Here is a 23,599-nt window from a genome sequence, read left to right as displayed (position 1 = left end):
AAACCAATAGCCTTAGTGTCTGTGCCTCAGTTTCCTCCTCTGTAAAATGGGGTAACAAATATTACCAATCCCCCTAGCTGTAGTCTGAGGCCTGAGTGAACACAGGTAAAATGGGGTAACGATGATACCACTGTTCTCTGATGATATCATATATTGCTTATATATTGATATACTACATAATGATATTTTTGTTTCTTATGAGCACATCAACTTTAACTTCTTGAAATTAAGAAATTGATAACAAAGTTATTTGCTACTAATCAACACAAGTTGGTCTACAGACAAATCACACGATGGAGCTTGATCTTACTGAAATTAAGGAGGCGATACGCTGAGATTAAACTGAGGGGTTAAATCCGTGCACTTAAAGATAATCCGATGACATAGCCTTTGAATTTGTCAATATCTTCCTTGTTATGATGCTGGGAAAGAGAAAGCAGAGAGCGTGAGACCGAAACTTCAGGACGGGGTCAGCAGCCTGAACCTGTGCACCACCAACCACGGGCGGTTATCGACGTGGAAAGTCCGGTGCTCTTCAGCAGGCCCGTGTCAGGAAGCAGGTTCCTCTCCCAGCAGGTGTGGGTGCTGTCTGCAGCGGCGGCACCCTCTGATTCAGGTTCTTGGACCCATGTGTCTTTCTTTGCCACCTTCCCCAAAGCACTCAGGACCTCTCTAGCTGCCCGTTCTCCGCTTCTCTGTGTGCGCCTCCTGCCCGCGGGCTGGCGAATCCCCTTCTGCCCTGTGCGGAGCCCCGAGCCTTGAGCCCGCGGAGGAAGGAGCGTGGCGGCCCCCGGGGCCCTGCGCCTCACGCCGCCTCCTCTCTCGGTCGCGCGCCGGCTGGGAGCTTCTGGGGAGCCATCCTAGCCCTTCGGCGCGGGACTCACTTCTTTCTTCGTGGACCTCAGCAAGGCGGTCAGCTTTTCAGGCAAGGATGGAGCCCATGGTGGCGGGCGGGCGGGCAGCGATCCACCTGGCTGGGTGTCGTCCAGGGTTATTGAAAGTGGAGCGCCCTCGCCTTCGATGCTCGCACGGCCTCGGTAACCCTTCTTCCCAGAGGCCTCCTACGGTGCCAGGCAACAGGCCCGCACGGAAAAATGTGAAATCCGGGGTGGTTATTCAACCAGATGATACCATAGTCAATAGTGACTTGGTTTTTATTAGTGTGGCCGATTAACTGCTTTCTGATGTCTTTTGTGTCCACCCTCCGCTGGATTATCTTTCTCACTTTTGATGTGGTCCCCACACATTTGTCCATCCTTGGTGATCTGGCTGGACATCCTTCCTTAGTTCCCTAATTTGCCTTTCAGAACTTTGCATAGTTCCGTTTTGCCAATTTGGCAGGCTGTTCCCTGTCCTTCATGTCCCATATAGTTTGTTCACCTGCCAAAATTGTTTGTTTAAAGGCCATCCAGCTCTTTGGACTCCTTTCTTCCCAAGTCTTTTTTTTGCCAGTGCCCTAAACTTGCTAAAATTTGCTTTCCCAGAACTGATTATTTTTTCCTCATCAGCTTCTTTCCTTTTCCTTAGGAAAGGAATTTTATGCCTTTTTTTATTATTATTACTTTCACAGAAGTTTCAATTCTCTTTCAGTTCTTTATGAACTCTGCCATTATTGAAAATTGAATTAGAAAGGATCTTTGCCTTCTGATGTATTTTGTAACAATTAATTATCTCCAGTGGACTTTAAATCTATTTCACAGTTTGTGTGTGACCTATTTTCTACAGCAAGTATCAGGATAGTTAGAAACCTGTCTGATCACCACACTGGAGTATGAGGATGCATGTCCTCATGTACTTCTGTGTTGAATAAAACAAAATAAAGCAGCTGTAAATATGTATTTATACTGTTGGCTTATCTTAAAGACGCTACAATAACATGTCTTGAAAATTAAAAATTAAATTATCATCATAATCCCAGGAGCCAAAACGACGACTTATTTTTAACAACCCCCCACCCGTCGACACACACACACACACACACACACACACACACACACACACACAGGCACTATTTCTACGTGTTCTTGGGAAGAAACAACCCAGAAGTTTAAGAGGTGGCCACAAAATTCCTCTGAGGGGGAAAATGTAATTTTTGTAAGAACAATTTACGGCCTGTTGATTGTGGACAGACAGCCCTGAGGGTTTGTCGTGGACGGGGGCAGGGTGAGGCACAGAGAATTAAATCGCTGTCCGTCAGAGAAGGAAGGCACTGCAGTAGGTAGCCTGCGATAGGCACACCTGCTGCAGTGTGACCTGTAGCTCACGCCATCGAGCGGAGACCTTGGACTTGCTCTGACCGACAGAACGCGGTGAAGAGTGGGTGGACCAGCTGTTCCTAAGGTTCAAGAAGCCTTGGGCACTTCTGCTTGTGTCTCACGGAACCCAGCCCAACCTCCTTGGGAACAAGCCCAGGCTGGCCTCCTGGGGGCTGAGAGACTGCATGGGGCAGATTCAAGTCAGCCCATCTGTCCCGCTGAGGCCCTAGACACACCAGAGCCCAGCCTCTAAAACAAAGCCAGCCTGGCCCTGCCAGCAGACGCAGGCGGTGCCCAGCCGAGTCCAGCCCAGATTGCTGCCCAGCAGACTCACGAGCTAAATGCATAGTTGTTTGGAACGGGGGCGAGGGAGGCTTGAAGCAATAAGAGCTAATTGATACAGAAACATTTAAATCTCTGAAGATAGCATCACCAGGGCCAGGAGTTGGTGCTGGGAATAGGCGAGACTCTGGGAAGAGACATAGGTGGTGAGGGAGAAAGAGCCCAACAAGGCAGGTGATGCCAGTGACAGGTTTTTAATTTTTTTAATTGAAATATAGTTGATTTACTATAATATTGTGTTAGTTTCAGGTGTACAGCAAAGTAGTTCAGTTATGTGTGTATATATATGTATTTTTTTCAGATTATTTTCCATTATAGGTTATTACAAGAGGTTGACTATAGTTCCTTGGGCTATACAGTAAATCCTTGTTGCTTAGTTATTTTATGTGCAGTAGTTTGTATCTGTTAACCCCATACTCCTTATTTATCCCTCCCCCCTTTCCCTTTGGTTTGTTTTGTCTGTTTATTTCTGTTTTGTATAGGTTCATTTGTATTTTTTTTAATTCAATATGTGAGCAAAATCATATATTTGTCTTTCTCTGGTGACTTATTTCACTCAGTATGATAATCTCTAGGTCCATCCACATTGCTGCAAATGACAAGATTTCATTCTTTTTTATGCTTGAGTAATACTCCATTATATATATAAAGGAATATATACATGAGATATTTATATATATATATAATTTTCTTAGACTATTCATCTGTTGATGTGCACTTGGGTTTGTTTCTGTGTCTTGGCTATTGTAAATAGTGCTGCTGTGAACATTGAGGTGCATGTATGTTTTCAAATTATAGAGTCTTCTCCGGATAGATGCCCAGGAGTGGGAGGTTCTTGATGGAGAGAACGGCTGAGACAGCGCTGAGGCTGCTCTCACAGAGGGAAGCTTTCTTCAGTGCTGCCCTATCCCCAGAACCTTCCGCAAAGGGCTCCCGCTCATACTTCTCTCGGATGGGCGGCATTTTTCAGAAATCAGAGGAAAGGAGCTGTGTTACGTATCTGCGCTCACAAGGGCAGGGAGGGAGGGAGGAAAGGGGAACAGTTGCCAGACGGGAGGCTGGGGAGGCGGCAATGACCAGAATCGAGAGGTGACGTAGAAGAGTATGTCCTGCACAGGAATTCCTGGAAACACTCAAGGGTGTTGAGGTTTTCAGTCTCTAGAGGTTCAAGCCAGTCCCGTCTAAATCTTAGTGGGTAAAATCACCCTCACAAACCAGAGGACTTTCAGCCACTAGGAGCTGGCGTCGGGTTATACAGTTTCTCTACCGTACATACTGTTTTGTGTTTCATTCATTTTGAAACCGTGTGGCGTGTAAGTTCAGCTCCAGAATCAGTAAGAAGTAGTTTTCATCGCTTCATTGCTAACTTGCTTTTAATACATCTGGAATCGAAGGAAAAATTTCTCACGAACCAATGTGAAAAGCCAGACAACAGCAGAGCAAGTGTGAAGTCAAAACTGAATTCTTGGACGTATTTGAAGGGGGGGAGCAACGCAGGCAAGATGTGTAAAAGCAGGGCCGACGGGCGTATCTGGGGGACGAGAAACAGTTTAGCCTGGCCCGTTACAGTGGGCGAGATTTTGAAATGCGGCACGATGTCTCTTTCCTCCGTAGTAGTTCCAGAACTGCTTTTTGTGCTGGTTGGTTGGTTTGGTTGGTTAGTTGGTTGTTTTTAAAACCCTGCAGCTTCCCCTCCATTGACCCAAGAAGCTGAAGACAGTTTTTTTACAGGGAAGGGGAGACAGGACGCCACAGAACAAAAGAAAGCCTTGCTCAGCTTTGAGTTTCAAACTGGACTTTTAATGTAAAGTCGGTAGGTGCATCGCAGTCTCAAGCAATTAGACTTGCAAGCAGGAGTAGGGTGCTTTCTCAGACCCGCCCCAGCAGACTTCCTACATCACAAGCTTGGAGGCCTGGCTTCGGGGAGGACGAAGGCGAACATGTGTCCTTAAGTGCCAGCCGCACAGGGGGGAGTAAGCGCCTCTGCTCGGGGAGGGCTGAGCGCCGGGCACAGGCGCCCTAAATGCTGGGCCTACTTGGGAGCCTGTGGGACCGAAGAAGCCGGGAGAGGGCCGGGCGGCCCCCGAGCCCCCCGCCGCGGCCCCGGGGTGCCGGGCAGGCAGCGCTGGGCCGGGCCCGGAGGCTGGCGGGCTGGGACGCACGCGCGGCCGGGCATCGCGTGGGGGTCCCTCCCGGCTGCGCCCCCCGCCGCTCTGCCCGGGGCAGCCGCCTCGTGGGGGCCTGACGCAGCCCGAAGGATGCGGCGTTCGCGCCCCGGCGCCGTTTTACGCTACTCGGTCCTTTTAAAGCTTTACTGACGTGTAATGGGCAACAGTCGCATCTCTTGAAGGCGCGGCGCGACGGCCTCCTGTCAACGTGCGCCGTGAGAAGATGGCCGCCGCCCAGGCGGAGGGGCTGTTTTCCCCCGCGAGACCCGCCCCCGCCCCCCAGCTGGCAAGGTCACGTTCGGCCGCCGTCGGGGGAGACGGGTAAAACTTGAAGGAAGCTACGCACGCTTTTGCACGTCTGAGTCTGCGCTGGTGGCTTTTTTGCGAGGAGTCCCAGCAGAGTATATGTGGAGGCGTGAACGGGCCGGGGCGAGGGCGCGGAGGTCGTCCGTGAGGAGGCCGGGCTGCCGCTGACGGGGCGACAGCGGACCGAGGGCTTCCTCCCGGGGGACGCGATGCTCGGCGAAACGAGGCAGCCGCGAAGGCCGAACGCGGCCCGATCCCGCCTCCGTGAGGCTACTTAGAAGCAGAGCGCACGGCGGGGGCGGCCAGGGGCGGCCGGGGGCTGAGTTCCGCCGCGGGACCAAGTGCTGAGACGGGCCGCGCGCGGTCCCGGCGCCGTGCGCTTCTGACGCGCTCACGGCAAGTGCCCCTCCGCCGCCATCTCACACACGCGCGTACGCACGCACGCACGCACGCAGGCGACAGGCAGACTCCGGGAGGCGCTTTCGGTGTTCCGCTGTAACACCTTCGCCGGAGCCTAGCTGCTGGACGATGGCGGCTTAGTTTCTGCTCTGCAACAAAGTGAGTCGGCCCCGCGTGTGCATCTACTCTGGGAGGCGTGGGTGCTTCTCCTGCCCGGACCGTGGTGCTAGCGAGACTGCTGTTTGGCGTGACCATACTCCCCCAGTCGCGCGTGTTAAAAGCGTGCAGTTCTTTGTATTTCAATCAAACCTCGATAAAGCGCTTATAAAAAAGCAAAAAGAATCGAGGGTTGTCTAAAGCTCCTAAGGAGTTCTTTCAGCCTTCCTCTGAAAGGTCAGTGCTCCGCCCAGAGGGCGTGAGTAAATCCCCTTGCTGAGGAAGGCACTCACATCGTTACCCTCCCGGGTGAAAGGGCCACGCAGCCAGAGTGGGCGCACGGGAGCGCACCGAGCACCCCTGGGCCCCGTGCAGGGTCGGCCCGAGTCCGAGGGGCACACGTGTCCCCAGAGTCACGACGCTCCAGGCAGGAAAGAAGACCCGCCTTGCCTCCACGCCTTCACCTCTGTTGTCGGAGCTCATGGCCAGGTCAGTTTCAGAGAATACTCCAGATAAACTAACCTCGGAGATTACAGTGGGGTCGCTTGTCTTCTATTTTAAATTCAGCGTCAGCAGCTGTCTGTTGCTTCAAACGGGACAAAATAATTAAGGTGCTCCCTTAATGTTTTACACCTTGCGAGTGCAGATTAGGAAGGACCATCAGAGCTGAAAAAAACAACACATTTCCTTCAAAGCAAAACCGGGGGCCAATTGTGACATCCTCCCCCTGTGTCCACAAGGTTCAAGCAGGACGCGGGTTGGTTGGGGCCAGCGTTTCCCTGCAGCGGAGGGGACGCATTTGCAAGCTGTCAGGGACCACGCTCGCCATCTTTATGTGCCTGGAGCACATCCACAATGCAAACTGAGCAGATTCTCAGGGCAGCTCCCAGCCTAGAAATATTTCTCACAGCCCCAGCACAAACTTTTCAGAGCCCTTCAGCCTCTTTTTCTCTCTAAAAGTGCTGAATTGTACATGGGAGTTGCAGAAAACTCACATTTGCCTTTTAGCACAACCTAAACAACCACACAGTGGAACTTTTGAGAGTTGGGTTCATTGTTTAGGCCATTTTGGTAGATTAGTGGCACCGTTAAGAGACCTTACTGTTTTTCCAAAAGTATGACTATATCTTCTTAAATGCCTAATTTGCACCCACTGAATCACACACTGGGAGAACTTGGCTCATTCAGAATTAAAAATATACTGAACTGACTGAGGTAACTTGAGAGGATTCTTTGTCCGCGAGTCAGTGACTGAAACTGTTGGGATGCTTAACAGATAGAGTCCCTGCTGGAGACGCTGTGGAGCACGTCTCAAGGCCATTGACTCTGCTGGTAAGGGTGCCCTGTACCACCTTTTCTCATTATAGGTTTGACTAGTTAGGCTTTAAAAATAATTTTATCCAATCCAGCTATTCCACTCCTGGGTGCATACCCAAGAGAATTGAAAGCAAGGACTTGAACAGATGTTTGTGCACTCATGCTTATGTCAGCATTATTCACAATAGCCAAGTGATGGAAACAGTCCAAGCGACCACCAGTGGATGGACGGATAAACACAATGGTGTATGTGCACAGAATGAAATATTATTGCCCTGTAAAATGGCAGGAAATTCTGACATACACTTCAGCATGGATAAACCTTGAAGACAATGTGCTGAATGAAATAAACCAGACACAAAAAGACAAATATTGTACGAGTCCGCTTATATGAGGTAGCTAGGGACGTCAGATTTATAGAGACAGAAAGTGGTTACCAGGGGCTGGAGGAGGGGAGACTGGGAGCTGGTGTTTAAAGGGTGCAAAGTTTCCGTTTGGGAAGATGAGAACCTTCTGGAGATGGATGGTGGCGATGGTTACACAGCAGTGTGACTGCACGTAATGCTGTTGAACTGAACAATTTTAAAAAGGGTTGAAATGGTAAATGTTACGTTGTGTATATTTTGCCACAATAAAAAAACTAAAAATAACTGTACACAAAATATAATGTTGACTGTGGTCTTCTAGATGAATTGCCTTTGAAATTCATATCAATTTGAATTTAAAAAGTCATTACACCAACAGAAATAGCATGCCTCTGAGAGGTCTGTCATTAGGAGAAAAAGCACTAAGACGCGATGCCTGGTGATCTGGCATAACCCAAAGAAAGAGTGAAAAGTCACATAAATGGAAACAGCGTTGGTAAAAGAAACCCCTTAACCTAACCAAGTGTGTAAGACTAAGACATACCAACAAGGTACCCAGTGGCCACATAAATGTGGCTAGCCTGAACTGAACTGTGCTATAACTGTAAAATACACACCAACCTCAAAGATTTAGTGAAAAACAATGTAATATATTTCATGAGTAATTTTTATTCATTAAATGTTTACATGATAATATTTGGGATACATTTGGTTAAATTAAGCATAATAAAGTTAATTTTACCTGTTTTATTTTTCCTTTTTTAACTACAGCTACTAGAAAATTTTATTTTATATATGTATGCAATGTATGTACTTTATTGAAATATAATTGACATGTAACATTATATTAGTTTCAGGTATACAGCATAATGATTTGATATTTGTATATATTGTGAAATGATCACCACAATAAGTCTACTTAACATCTGTCACCACACATAGTTACAAAAATTTGTTTTCTTGTGATGAGAACTTTTAAGATCTACTCTCTTAGTAACTTTCAAATATGCGGTACAGTGTGATGAACTATAGTCACCACGCTGTACACTACATCCCAATGACTTATTTATTTTATAACAACCCACACCCCCGCCTCTGGCAACCAGTGAACTGCCCTCTGTATCTGTAAGTTCAGTTTTGTTTTGTTTTGGGGGTTTTTTGTTGTTGTTGTTGATTTGCGGTACGCGGGCCTCTCACCGCTGTGGCCTTTCCCGTTGCAGAGCACAGGCTCCGGACGCGCTGGCTCAGCGGCCACGGCTCACGGGCCCAGGCGCTCCGCGGCACGTGGGATCCTCCCGGACCGGGGCACGAACCCGCGTCCCCCGCATCGGCAGGCGGACTCTCAACCACTGCGCCACCAGGGAAGCCCTGTAAGTTCAGTTTTGTGGGGGTTTTCGGTTTGGGTTTTTTTTTTAGGATTCCGCATATATGGATCATATGGTATTTGTCTTTCTGTCTGATTACACTTAGTGTAATGCTCTCAAGGCCCATCCATATTGTAACAAGTGGCAATACTTCATTCTTTAGTGTGGCTGAATAGCGTTACATTGTATATATTTACGGCACGTTTTCTTTACCCATCCATGAATTGATGGACACTTAGGTTGTTTACATATCTTGGCTATTGTAGATAATGCTGCAGTGAACAACGGGGTGCATATATCTTTGCAAATTAGCATCTTAATTTTCTTCAGATAAACAGCCAGAAGTGGAATTGCTGGATCATATGGCAGTTCTATTTTTAATTTTTGGAGGAACTCCACACTGTTTGCCATGGGGGCTGTCCCAATTTACATTCCCACCCACAGTGCGAGAGGCTCCCTTTCCTCTATATCCTTGCCAACACTTGTTATTGCTTGTCTTTTTGTCGATCGCTGTTCTCATGGCTCCGAGATGATAATCTCATTGTGGTTTTGAGTTGTGTTTCCCTGATGGTTAGTGATGTTGAGCAGAAAATTTTAAATTACACAGTGGTTCGTCTTATATTTCTGCTGTAGAGGTGAGGTGTGTGGGGTAGTTCATGGTATAAGAGCATAGAGGTAGAGTTCGTTTCATGGCTGTGGGCTCCTTCTCTAAGGTATGAGACCAACTTTTAAGACTTTGTCAGTTCTGATACCTTTCTCTTCCTACTCCCTAGGCTTAGCCGTCTACTGTATAGTAGGCCCAGTACAACAAGCTCTTCATCGTTCTCATTTCCTCTCTGTATTCTGTTCATTGTACCTCTACTGGATTAACTTTGAGAAAATCGTTGTATACATTTTTTTGCCACGCCCCAAATCCAGTAACTACATCTGGGAAGTTTGCAGATTCCGGGTTTCCCAGAGATTCTGAATCAGTAGGTTGGGGGCAGGACTGAGACTGCATTTCAATGGATACCCCAGACTAGTATCATGCACGGGCCTGGGGAACACTGGCCCGTGGGATTAAGCTGATTCCTCAAAGTACTTCTCAAGGCTCTTTTTATCTTCATAAGCCGGTTAGTCCAATCTGTCTGAGGGAGAATGGGAAGCAAATACCAGGAGAACCTTTGGAAGAGAATAGGCCTCTGTCCTGAGCAGCTTTGATACTTGCCTGATAGAGGGCAGGGAGTTGGCCCTAAAGGTGTCTCCAGCTCTGCTATTCTTTGACCCTTAACCTAATTATGATTATCTATATCCTCAGAGTAATTTTTCCAAGCTTCGGTCAGTTTGAGGAAGTCATCCTGTGCAATGCTGCATTTTGTAGTGCTGACATCATAATTTGAATCTACATGAGCCAAGACGGTTTTGACATGTGCTCTTTTTCATAAATTATTTTTCTTGCTTTTCTATTGATTAGCTCCAGGCATCTTTAGGGGTGTTAATGTCAGGACTTAAACTCTCATGCTAATAGATGAAGGTGATGACATTGCAGACTGATGAGCTGAAGGCCATGTCTGGCTCCCAGAGTCTTTTTGATTTTTCTGCATGGTTGCTGTTATGGACTGCGTCCCCCACCCCCAAATTCATATGTTGAAGCCCTAACCCTCAATGTGACAATATTTGGAGATAGATAGGCCTATTAAAGAGATAAGTAAAAGTAAATGATGTATAAGGGTGGGGCCCTAATTCCATAGGACTAGTGTCCTTATAGGAGGAAAAGACACTAGAGATGAATCTCTTGGTGAGCACACGGCAAGAAGGTGTCTGTCTGCAAGCCAGGAGACAGGTCTCAACCTGTCAGCCCCTTGGTCTTAGACTTCCAGCCTCTAGCACTGTGAGAAAATAAATGTCTGTTGTTTAAGCCACCCAGTCTCTTGTATTCTGCTATGGCAATGAAATTGTCAATACTTAAAATTTGGGTGATTGCCTATAAAAGTCTGAATTTCTCTTGAAAAATCATAAGATCTGGCTACAGTTAGCTAGAGATGAGTAGTAATTTGTCTGCACTCTCCATTTCTCCACAGTCTCCACCACTCCCTTCTGTCTCCCAGACATGGAGGTTAAAGGTCAATTGGCAATTGTCTCAGTAGTAGTATTATTTTTTAATCCAGCTCTTTTCACTCATTTACATTACTTGACTTACCATTGTGGATTTAGTTTTGTAACTGATAATGTAACTAATCTATTGAGAAAGGTCAGTTTTCTTCCAGTAATGAAATAGGATTTGCATTTAACTATCCACACTATCTTGTCTGAACTCCCTTTTGATATATAGTCTTTCTTTATGAGCAAGCTAATCAGCTGTAGATTCTGAATATGTATGAACCATGCTGATAAACACTAATATACCTTTCAATCATGAAAATAAATTAGGACATAAATCTAAACTGAAATGACAAATCTTAACTCTGAACATCATGGGCCAATTATGTAATCCGCAAAGGATGTCTTTTATCAGCTAATGAATCAGGGTGGCATGAACTGGCAAAAGAAAAGCTCCTCTTTGTCTTGATAGATGCAGATAAAGAATAATTACTTTTACTTGAAATTTTGAAAAAAATGGATTGGGAGTATAAGGATTCCATCTGTTACATGATTTCAAGTCAGCCATGAGAGCTGTGCATCAGAAACATTGAAATATTACCTTTACATCTTGCATTTATGGAAGTCAAAGCATAAGGCATTTTAAGAGCCAGAAAATGTAACAACCATTTATCAGAGAAAATGGGAGCAGAAGCTAGAGACACGGAAAGTAAAATGGAGGAAAAAAACGGAAAACAGTTGCTGGAATGAGGGGAAATTAATGTAACAGAGCAGAAAAAAAAAGAGTGCAAAGGAGAAAAACACCGTGCTTTAAAGGAGAACAGAAGTCTATGAAACTGTACTATATTTATTTATTGGTTGGAAGTGTATAGACTAATTCAGGCAAAATATATAAAGAAACAGTAAATCCCAATATTGTTTGTCTTAGGAATCTATAACAATAAACAAATGAATGGATCAAAATCATTCTTTTCAAAACAACAGTGTGTAAAAAGCAATCTATCAATGACTTTTTGAGTTATTTCATTTGTCTGCTTTTGGTGCTCTTGGAATAGAATTCAGCTGCTTAGACAAAAAAATTTTTCAGAATTTACTTATGGGCCATTTCAGCATGCTTCAAGTATGCTGTACTACTATTAGTTGTAATTGAAAGCTATTACAAATGTGCATTTTGTAGGTTAGAGTATATTATAGTGTTTTAGATGTTGAAGCGACCATTCTTTTGTCAAAAAAAAAATTTATTTATGGGTTGTGTCTCCCATTTGTAAACTGAGGATCTCTCTTTTAAAGTTAGTATGAGGAAGAATGTCTGCCTTAGAAGTTTCCAAAGAATAAAAAAGTAAAATTCACTGGGAGTGTTTTTATTTAAAAAAATAATTCATGTTTATTGTAAAATAGTTGAGAAAATACAGATGAGCAAAAGAGACAACAAAAATCATTCTTACTCACCATTCAGAAATAATCACTTCTTTGACTAATCACAGTGTGCTGTGTGTAAGTCCCATCTTCTTTCATTGTGACTAGCTACATGTATATCATTTAAAAAATGGGATCACACTGTATACATTGTTTCAGAACCTGCTTTCCAATTGAACAGTGTCTTGCGAAAAGCTTTCTATGTCGTTAACTGTTAGTCTACAACATGTTTTCATGGCGAGGTTGCGCCATAATTGAATTAACCCATTTTTCCCTAACAGTTTTACCATTATAAATACTGACGTGGTGACACCCTTGGGCATAATCCAAAGGGCACAAAGAATTAAAAAGCTTCTGGTGTGCGTCGCCGAATTGTCCTTGCAGAATAACTGTGCCCACTTAGACAGACCCTAGTATGGTACGAGATTAGCCGTTTGACCAGTTCGCCTGTATGTTAAATGAGATCACACGTAGCACGTACCTAACGCAGCGACAGCATCAGGTAGCATCGCGTAAAACGTTGTTCTCTTTCTACTCCTTTCTCACCGAGGAAGAGACTCCCACTTTGTACACTTAAGTGCAGGAGGAACAGGTGTCTTTTGTGCACTGAATGCATTTGAGGCAGTGAGGTTTTTAAATAAGTGGCTGTCCTTACTGTTTTCACTGAGTTGTAAGAATGGACGTAGCCTATTCCGTTCTTGTCTTTTATGGAATGTGATTACACACCTTCAATTATTTGGACTATGAAATTTTCTTTATTATTATTATTATGTTAAGATGCTGGGGGTAGGAGTTTATTAATTTATTTATTTTTGCTGTGTTGGGTGTTCGTTTCTGGGCGAGGGCTTTCTCTAGCTGCGGCGAGCGGGGGCCACTCTTCATCGCGGTGCGCGGGCCTCTCACTGTCGCGGCCTCTCGTTGCGGAGCACAGGCTCCGGACGCGCAGGCTCAGTAGTTGTGGCTCACGGGCCTAGTTGCTCCGCGGCACGTGGGATCCTCCCGGACCTGGGCTCGAACCCGTGTCCCCTGCATTAGCAGGCAGATTCTCAACCACTGCGCCACCAGGGAAGCCCCTCTGTATTATTTTTAACCTAATCTTGTCAGATGGCTGTCTGTCTATCAACAACTGAGTTTCTCATTTCCCTAAGTGGAAATAAATTTTCTAAATATTTTGAATCATTGACTTTCAAGTCCACGAAAATGCCTTAAAGATACATAATGGTGATTCCAAAATCTATCAAAATAATAGGATTTGCAATGTCATTCCCTAAGACACCTAACCTTCCACTCACTTTCAGAACCTAGAGACGTTTTAAAAAGAAACTATTTTCGTACAAGTCATCCCGAGAGGCACAATAATAGTGACTGCACAGCGCAGAGTGATGGGGAACAGGATTTCCAAAGGGCAACGTTGCGAGCTAACGACAGCAGAGGATCGCAGAGCATCTATTTACAATTGCTCCCGCCTGAAACGCCTTTCAGGCCGAAACGGCCAGCCACCAGGAAGGACATGCTGCACTCCCAGGATGTCCTGGGGAAGAATAAAGCCCCCAAAATAACTTTGTCGCTGAAAACTTAGAATTCATGTCGTCAGCTTTAAAACAGAAAACAACTATAAAACAAAACGTCGCAGACAAAAACTAAAGAAAAAAAAAAAAAAAAAGGCAGTGCTCTCCCATGGAGGGAGAAAAGATGGTGTCTTCGCAAAAGGAGTAGCAAAGAAATAGCATGACCTCGGCATGTTTGTTCTCTGACATCGCTGGGCGCCTTCCCTCACCGCCTTTGACATTTTCCTAGCAAGGCCAGAATTTTCTGTTATGCCACTTCACACACACACACACACACACACACACACACACACACACAGCCAAAAACTGACCTTGAAATTCAGTTTCTCTTTTGTTTTCTTTAAAGGTACTGCATTCCTTGTGCTCAAGAATTAAAAGGAACAAATCTTAGAATTGCACAAGATGATTTTCACGTTAGCTTACTGTATCTGTTTCCCGAAGCTTAGTTTCCTTTAAAATGGTACTTTGCTCTTGTTTTATGCATTTAGTAATCATGCAAACCAAAGCCCCAAGCTTGCATTTGGTAAAGGAACAATCCTTCTCACCCATCCATCCAGTTCTTAGTGCTGCTGCTGATTTTTGTTTATTTGTTTGTTTGTTTTCTGCTGCTTCCCTCCACTCTCAGGACCCACTAATTCCAAGAATATTTAAAAATCTTAAAATGATGGGGAAAGCTTCCTTTAGTAATAGTGTAACAATAATATATTTATTAATTTTCTATAGCTGTCATAATCCATGATTTCTAGATGTATTTTTAATGTTAGTAAAACAGCTAACCGGTGACTTTAGCATTAGAAATAACTACTGTTGAAAGCTAAAGGATTTACACTATTATTTAAATTCTGTTCTTTGTTAGCATTGATGCCATTTCCTTGTTTCTGTTACCCTCTCTTATAACCTTTGAAAAGCAGTGAGGATGAATTGGTGTTTTACAAAACCTTAAAGTTCTCAGAAATGCCTTACCTTTCTATCGGAGAATCTATCACTGGTATAATTTTCATCCTGTACAGGCTTTTCATTTCATACAAATTATTTACATTTAATTCAATTAAGTTTATGATCGTCTCTAAATGATGAAAAACATACACAGTACTTAATATTTTTCAATAAAACCTTGCCTGCTCTTTAAAGCATTTAGTGAGATTGTCGGTTTACTGAGTACATGCATACAAAGCTATTTTCCTAGCTAGTTTTAGATGCTGGGGACGGTTAGTTCCCAAACATTGCAGCACACCAAGGTTACATATGTGATTCTTTTAAGTGGCTTCTAATGTTTCTATAACCTGATAAAATGCCATTAATCCTTTGTAGCCACTTTTTAAAAAGTATTGTTTGTGCTGAAAACAAGTTCAGAAATTCAAAGCAATTTTCTGTGAAGTAATATTATCCTTACATCAGCATAAACTAATTCTTTCAATAAAAGTGTTGGTGAATCCTGTGAGGGAAATAAAACATCTAATTGTTTATACTTTGGAAATCCAAAAGTGAAAATCTCACTCATTGCTTATGTTTTTGTGATTTGCATTATCTGGTACAGTGACAGTTATATGTTGTCTTCTCAGATGTTTGATAGTTTAGGAGAAACTTGGAATGACCTCGGGATGCTCTCTCTCAGCCCAGCTGCTTAACTCTGAATTCTACTCCATAACAGTGTGTGAAATCAGCACATCTCCTCAGAGCTCTCCCGTGGGTTGCAAGCGATCAAACAAACAAAACCATAGTGTCAAGACAGTTAGATTGGTTTAACAGAAAGGGAATTCTAAAGACATTCATGAATGACTCTAAAAAGGCACAACGAGAAGGCCATATCGTTATTAAAATCACCACAAGTACAAAAGCATCGCCGATACACACACACACACACACACACACACACACACACACACACACACACACACACAAGCTGTATACACATATTCTCAAATTCCTGGAAAATTATCGCAAATATATTGGCTTTACATGTCATTACGTGGCATATCCCTAAAATAGAACAAAAATACCCATACAGTTTTCAGATGAACAGCATCCTTTGCATTTCTAAATTCCTGTGTTTTCAGACATTTGTTTGTAAAGGATTTGCTATGAAATGTTTCCCAGTTGAGGCTCCTGGCCCTGGGAGTGACGTGGCCTGTGTCGTGTAACATTTGGTAGCTATAATGTCCGTTCAAGTTTCAAGTGTATCTCGCCTTTTCTGTAGCAAGAGCCAACCTGCGAATGTTGGATATACAGCCAGCTGCGGCCTCCTGGAGCTCCTGGTCGGGTGACCCCACCATATGCAGTAGAAGCTGCCACACACGGAAGAGCAGGGGAGAAGGGAAATAAGAATAAAACCATTAATCTAAACACATAAAGTTAGACGATAAGAATGAGGTTAAATATGGAATGCTTTTTAAGTCACCAAAAAAAAAAAAAGGCGGAGAAATTCCACTGTGGCAAATGCAAATATAAATGGTACTTAATCAGATGCAGGAATTTCTCATGAAATCCTTACCTTTTTATTTAATGGAGCTGAGCTAGACCTGTTTCTCCCTCCTTTCTTTGGTCATCTAACTGCTCGAAATTTCTGCTTTGAAGTTTCTCTTGCATCCTTTGTGGCTCTGCCACCTCTGGACACCAGCCAGCAGCGTGTCATGCCTAGACTGTTGGAGGACCCTCCGCGGCTTAATCTCTCTGCATTCCAGCCTACCCCATCGTGTCACAACCTAATTATATCAGTCCCTTAGAGACTTGCACTGACTCCCCAGGTCAGCTAACTACAGCCCAGTCTCTTAACCTGTCCTTGAAGGGTTTCTGTGCTCTGACCTCCGTTTACCTTTCTAGCCATTCATCTTTCTCCTGTTCCATCCTGTACTCCAAGGCCACGCTTCCCACTTCTTTTGCCTTGAATGGTGCCGTTACTCTACCTAAAATGCCTTCCCGTCTCCTTCTCTGACTCTCTGTTATCCACCTTTCATGACCCAGCTAACTTTTCTACAAAGCCGCCACTGATTCTGTCAAGCAAAATGCCATTTCTCCCTCATCAGAACTCTCATAGTTGTTTACTCAAATGTCTGTTGCTATACTTGAATTCTTCCCTTTTTCACAGACTTGTATTAATGCTTTTTGTCCTACTTTAGATTGTAAACTCTGGAAGAATCTTATAAAACCATACAGTGCCTGATAGATGGTAGATGCCAAATAAATATCAAATAAATTAATTAGAACTTTTAAAATCTATCAGTTGTAATTCTAACTAATAGTTCTGATGAAAGATTTAAAATGTAATTTGAGTTGAACATTTTTCATACAGTAGCCTTTGAGTACAAATGTGGATAATGTCACAGAATGAGGATGTCTTGATAAGGAAGGAAATATTGTAAAGAAAAATATTGTGAAACATCTTAAATATGGCAGGCTTAGGAGTTTGGCTTTTATTCTGCAGGTTATAAAAGGCAGTTGTTGAAGCACGTTAATCAGGAGAGTGACATGGTCATATTTGTATTTTAGAAAGATAAATTTTATGGCAACTTAATAGAATAAGGACTGTGGAGAGAGGGGACTGGTGGGAACTGCAACACCTCAGGCCAGAGGTGATAAGAACTGAGTAAAGCACAACCAGGAACAGCACAGAAGGAATGAGTTCAAGGGATATTTAGGGACTAAACTATTCAACAGACGGCCCAAGGACAGCTGGGTATCCAAAGAGAAGAAAATGAAAATGGTAGTCTCATATATGAGCATCCCTTCCAGGTAGACTGATGACTTAAATAAGAAAGCAAAACGTGAAACGTTTAGGAAGTTGTACAAGAGGAGACCTTGATCACACTGGGGTATTGAAGGGTGTCTGGCCTCTCCGTTTCTTGACCTCCTCATGTCAATGATTTTCACCGCATTTTAGCCCCTACTTCCGGGGTCACACCCTGGTTCTTATTTTTCATCACTCTCAACAGTCCAACCTCCCGACTCTCTGATAACAATTACTTCTCTTCTGATTTGGCCATTGAACTTGCTTGTTCTCATCACGACCTCTAGTCCACTGGCCTGTGGTCTTTTTCTTAACCCATCTCCTGTCTTCACTTCCTCCATAACCAGTTTAGATTCTACAGTCCATCTTTTCATTCATTCTCTTACCGGTTTCTTGAGCCTCCTCATGACATCCATCCATTAAAACCCTAACCCACTCTGTCTTCCCCGTGCCCTCACCTCTAACCGAGCCCTGCTGGAGACAACATGCGTGCAACAAGGCAAGTGAACCCATCGTAAATCCAGCCCCAACTGGATCCTCTCACTGCCCAGCAATCTGAATATGTCTCTCTCTAATTATGTCACTTCCTTGTTCTTTTCAATGCCCATTTAAAATCTTCTCCATTCTTGGACTTCCCTGGTGGTGCAGTGGTTAAGAATCCGCCTGCCAATGCAGGAGACACGGGTTCGAACCCTGGTCCAGGAGCAACTAAGCCCGTGGACCACAACTATGGAGACCGTGTGCCACAATTACTGAAGCCGGCACACCTAGAGCCCATGCTCCGCAACAAGAGAAGCCACCGTGATGAGAAGCCCGCGCACCGCAATGGAGAGTAGCCCCCGCTCGCCGCAACGAGAAAGCCCATGTGCAGCAATGAAGACCCAACGCAGCCATAAATAAATAAATAAATAATAAAATAAAATAAAATAAAATATAAAATAAAATAAATAAAATAAAATAAAATAAAAATAAAATCTTCTCCATTCTTTCCTAATCACCAACTCTTCCTCAGCAGATAACTTGTAAGGGCTCCTTCATAAGCTTGATACTTTCTCTCTAAACTGGGGTCCCCCAGTATGCTGCCAGATCAGTAACAGGGATTGTCCCTTAGTTGCTCAATCAGCAGTCTCCGTGCTTCACACTCACTTCCACCCTCCTCATCCCCTCACTCCACCAGCTAAGCAGCGCATCCTTGTGATTCAGCTGCCTACACTTATTTCAAAGTCATTCACTTCCCTCCATTGCCACTGGCACCACCCTTGCAAAGTCAGACTCAACAGCTTCTCTCCCTCCTTGCAGCCTCTCTCGCCTCCCTCTAATTAATTGTTCATACCGCAACCAGAGTAATTTCCTAAATTGTGAAGTTAACCAACAAAGGGAAAAATTCTAGAGAAACAAAAAGGAAATGAGACATGACCAGTCTTCTGAGATTCAAGAAAAAGAATTACTCTCTTCTGAGTCAAGGAAACAGGGCCTTTTGGGGGAGCTCGTGCCCTGTGAGTTTTGCATTGTTAACATAGACAAGGAGGCCATTAGATGAGGTGGTTCTAACGCCCTGGTAGCCTACGTAAGCAGAGCAAAACCTCAGCTAGAGTCAATGCACTGAATCTGAGAAAATACAACTTAAAAACAACCAATCACAAATCACCAGCTAGGCTTTCCCAAATAAGGCAACTACTTAAGCTATGGCCAATGAAGTCACTTCCTTGCTTTGCTTCCACCTCTTTGAAACGGAGCAGGACCCTGTGGTCCTTGTCCCCCATGTCCTCAGCCTGCCTTTTGTCTGTAGAAAAACTTTAGCCAAAGAATAAGTTTAATCAGAGAAGTGAGAAAATGCAGAAACAAAGGAAAACAGTCCAACAAGACTAAATAAAAATAATTTAGTCATTAAGCAAAGTCAAAGACCTTTAGTTCCTCTTCAAGGGCTATAGGTACTATTCTGAGCCATGTCCTGGAGGTACTGAAGCCCCACCAGGTGGGAGGAGTGAACCACATGATGACCAGACTGTAGCCGTGACAGAAGCTGCCACGATTCCAAGAGCTGGCCTCCAAGAAATGGGAACAAAGCAACCCTGGAACTGAAGACTAACTGTACAATCAAGATGACTCTGGTCAGACCACCGCGTGGCCAATGTCAAGATGACCGTCAGAGCTGACCGTGCTGTTTCTGCACGGAGCCCCCTCTCTCCGTCTATAAAAGCTCTTGCCCCTCGATTGTCAGGGTGGGTGTGGAGGGGAGTTGGCCCTTGGACAGGGGTCCACCCTCCCCCCACCCCCGATTCGGTTACCAGCATCCAAAATAAAGCAAACTTTCCTTTCCACCAACCTTACCTCTTTATTGGCTTTTGAGTGACAAGCAGCCAGACCCCACTTTTGGTCATATCTTCTCTATAAAAACCATCCCCTGGCTCCTGTTGGTGGAGCCCTACTAACCGTATTCAATTTGGTGCCGCCTGACTTGAATCAATGTTTGCTCAAATAGACTCTTGTAAATGCCTCCGCTTATCTTTTAAGAGTGTTATTGAGAGTTTTTCTCCAGCATCATTCAGTAACCTAGGTGTAGGATGTGGGACAGAGGACATATATTAAAGGATTGTAATTAATTTGAACAGCCATGAAGGCTGGGCTGGGCTGGAAGGGAAGTAAAACAGAAGTCTACTGATAATCCGGGAGAATGAGGAAGAGAGACTTCAGTGAAAACAGTGTTAGTGGGAATGAAGCATAGGAAGAAGTTGAAAAACAGGACATTATGGTCTGAGGAGGGATTACTGGGAGTTGAAGATTTATAGATAAGGTTGTCTTGAGAATTGACAAAGTCCGGGATGTGGCCATGGGCATATACGTCAGTATAAGATTGTTACAGTTTTATATACACACACACACACACACACACACACACACACACACACACACTTAATTTATATTCTCATTCTCTGTCTTCCTCTCTGCAGAAAGCGGAAATAGTGGAAAAGTGGAAAGAACAGAGTAGTAGTCGGCTCTCCCTGGCTACTGCAGCACGTAGCCTAGAAGTCTTTTTATAGCAGCTCACGCTTGAACCCCTTTCCTAGCTTGCAACTTTCAACTCTTGATCTACAGTTTGGTATTTTTACCAATCGACTTATTTGTTTATGCCTCACCTCACTATTACATGAAAACTTGTAAAGCAGATACGACGATATGAAATTTAGACTGTCTCTTCTGAATGCGTATTTAGCACAGTTCATCCACCACTTCTTTTTCATGCTCTCACAGATTTTAGTCTCCCACCTCATCACTGTAACCTTCCATCATCTTCATGTGTGGAGCGCTTGCTGTAAACGTGGCGAGTTCACGCTGCCGCATCGTTACTAAATCATTAACTAAGAGCATCCCAGGCTTGACGTCGAGGGAGCCTACATACTCCTCTATTCTCAGAGGGGCCTGTTTTCCCCTTCATTCTACTTTCCAATCTTCAAATTAGTTATTTTATCAAAACCAAACGTTCCAATCAGTTTCTTGGCAAATTATATAATCACTTGAGGGTTTTCTCCCTCCTTTTCCCAAGTACAATAGATGATTAATATGAGTTCATGAGTTCCCTCGTTGATTCCACCGTCTTCTAAAATATAGCATTAACATTCTCCCACCAGTCTAAATCACTTTAATAGACAATATTTATTACTATATTAATTTTTAAAATTGTAGTCATGTCATCCTAATGAATAACGTCAGTTACCTGTGGCTGTTTCTGGGCCCTGGATTAGGGGGTCTGATGCCACCTTAAAAGCTTATTTCTACAAGCAAATGGGATGTAGAAATGGTCCAGTGTCCAACCGCCCTGCATATGCTGTTCAGAAAACTGGAGGACAACAGGGGCAGCGACTTGCTACAGAGAACTCAGCTAAGCTTGCCTCGCAGGGACAGCCTGCCTCACTGTGCTCTCGTCTTGGGCCTCTCCTGCAGCAGTTTTCGTTGTTGGTTTTCTAAATCTAGGGAGAAGTGAAATGGAGCTCTAGCTGTGAACCCCAACTGCCTGAGTGAGGAGCTAGACGCCTCCTTATCCTGTTCATCTCCTCCATGGGGAAGGCAGTGTCAAGTAGTAGTCAGGCCGTGGGCTTTGCAGCTCCTTGGATTTGTATCCCGACTTCTCGACTTACTGGGCAAGTTATGGATCCTTTCAGCTCTGCCTTCTCATGTGTTTAATGGGGTCACCTCTCTCTGAGGGTCATCGTGAAGACGGATGAGACAGTACACACCTTTAAAAGTGCTTGACCGCCTGTGTTCCCAGGCTCTTGCGGTCTCTCTATGTTGTGATCTTCGTATCCCGCCGCTCCCCTCTTCCAGTTTTGTCCGATTGTTCCCTGAGGCCGTGTGTGAGGGGGAAACTGGAGAAGCAGAGGCAGGGAGACTTTACCCCAGAAAGGGCAGAGGATCCCTTGTGGAGAGAAGCAACAACGGATGGGAAGGAAAGGCAAAGGCAGAAAGAGGGCAGAGGATCCACCCGGTTTTGAAGAGACGGTTTGGAGAGCTTGGAGTAGGGGCTTATTTGGGAGCAAGTTCAGAGAGAGGGATGCGGAGCGGAACAGAGGTCGGGGGTTCTAAAGAGCTTGACGGAGCTCGACTGTGCTCCCGCGCTTCGAGAGAGGGAAACCAGGATCGCGGTTACCTTCAGCTGCTCCCTGGCGGCCAGGCTTGCGTGGCTCAGACGCACGGCCCAGTCACGCATGGACCGCGAGGGGCCCTGCTTCATACAGGTTATGCACCGAATCCTGTAAACCAAGGGCCCAGGACAAAGTGCGTGCTGTGTAATTGCCATCCGGGATCGCGGTGCTTTCTTCACCAGTGCCGAAGTCCAGTTCTGGCATTTACTGTTTGGACCCCAGCCCTGCTTAGCTTGAGAAGCACAAGGAAGCAGGCATTCTGGCCCTGCGGTCCGCCTGCCTCGATCAGCACTTGCTCCAGGCCCTCCCTTGTCTCTGGTTGAGTCCGTGGGTGCCAACGCTCCAGGCTTCGCTTGGCCACTACTGCCTGGCACAGCTCCCTGCCCGTTGGCTGATGCCTGCCCAAAACGGACCGGTGTTGTGCCCACACTCCCCTCAGACCTGGGTGGCGTTCTGTGGTTCCCTCTCCAGCCTTCCAAGAGTCAGATGCATTTATTCCCGAGCCTTTGATGCCGGTTACATAATTTCAAATTACATAAACCAGTGGACAGTGAGCGTGAAACGCCAGGCACGCTGTTAGCACCTGTGTCTGTGACAGAGCCTGTGGCGTGCTGGCGGCCCCTGGTCTCTACCGGACAGGGCTGCTGAGAGGCCATGCCCTGTGCCAGCACACACACTATGTTAGGGTACAGTGTTCAGTCGATGCCGGTACCTTTTATGACCCAACTGCCTCAATGACTTTGCCTGTTACCGAACCTCTACTCCTGAGCGCATTGAAAGGGCTACTGCTCTTTGGGGAGTTAAGTTCGCCTCAGTTTCCTGCTCTCACCATGAGGTTCCCTTCCACCTCCAACACGCTGGTGAGTGAATGTTTAGCCTAAAAACTTGATCGGGGGGGCCCAGCAGTCCAGTGTTTCAAGTGACTAAAATGTAGACAAGGGTGAAAGGTTTAAAAATAGATGAAAGGAGAAAAGCATGGCTTAGAAAGGTACATGTGGTAGAGGTGACAGCTGCCCCCTTAAACATAGCTCCAGTGACTCACTGGCCTCGGGCCACAGGCTGCCTGATGTGTGTACAGCGTGAAGCGGATTTGTTAGCTACCAAGCTTACTGTGTGCCAGGCACCGGGAACTTCTCTTTGGCGGCTGACCTTATCCTGCGCGGGCCATTTTCCTTACCCAGGAACATTCTCAGTCAAGGGTACAGCGTTGGAAGTGTAACATTCTCTGCCTGCTAAAGGTCTGAAGGGCTTGATACTTGGGAGGCACTCCTAGGACCCTCCCTGGGTGTCGCTGCTCTCTGAAGTTATTTTCCCTGAACTTTATTTTGCCGTTAATGAATGCGACTCATTGCATTGTTAAGACATCCAGAGGCCGCGTAGCGAATGCTGCTTTACAAATTGAGTGAGGATGTGCGACTTTCCCAAACCATTATCCGAACAACATGTACTGTGTATGTGTCTTGGTTTTGAATTAGGCTCAGGAATATGTTTTTCGTAAGA

General features: G+C 45.0%; 1 protein-coding gene across 2 annotated transcripts in view; it reads right to left on the bottom strand.

Moving 5' to 3' along the window:
- ODAD2 (outer dynein arm docking complex subunit 2) overlaps nt 1-23,599 on the bottom strand; it is a 228,434-nt gene that overhangs the window by 40,723 nt on the left and 164,112 nt on the right. The window contains exon 19 of one of the 2 annotated variants that reach the window (XM_067030598.1): nt 15,635-16,020. The exons of the other annotated variant lie outside the window; for it this stretch is intronic. Coding sequence (XP_066886699.1) covers nt 15,907-16,020 — 114 coding nt within the window. The 3' untranslated portion in view covers nt 15,635-15,906. Of the gene's footprint in view, nt 1-15,634; nt 16,021-23,599 lie in introns of those variants that run through there. 2 annotated transcript variants of the gene reach the window in all.

The sequence above is a fragment of the Kogia breviceps genome, chromosome 3, assembly GCF_026419965.1.
Source record: "Kogia breviceps isolate mKogBre1 chromosome 3, mKogBre1 haplotype 1, whole genome shotgun sequence".
NCBI lineage: Eukaryota > Metazoa > Chordata > Mammalia > Artiodactyla > Physeteridae > Kogia > Kogia breviceps.
Note: the sequence above shows the minus strand (reverse complement) of the source record. Positions and strands in the feature narration are given on the sequence as shown.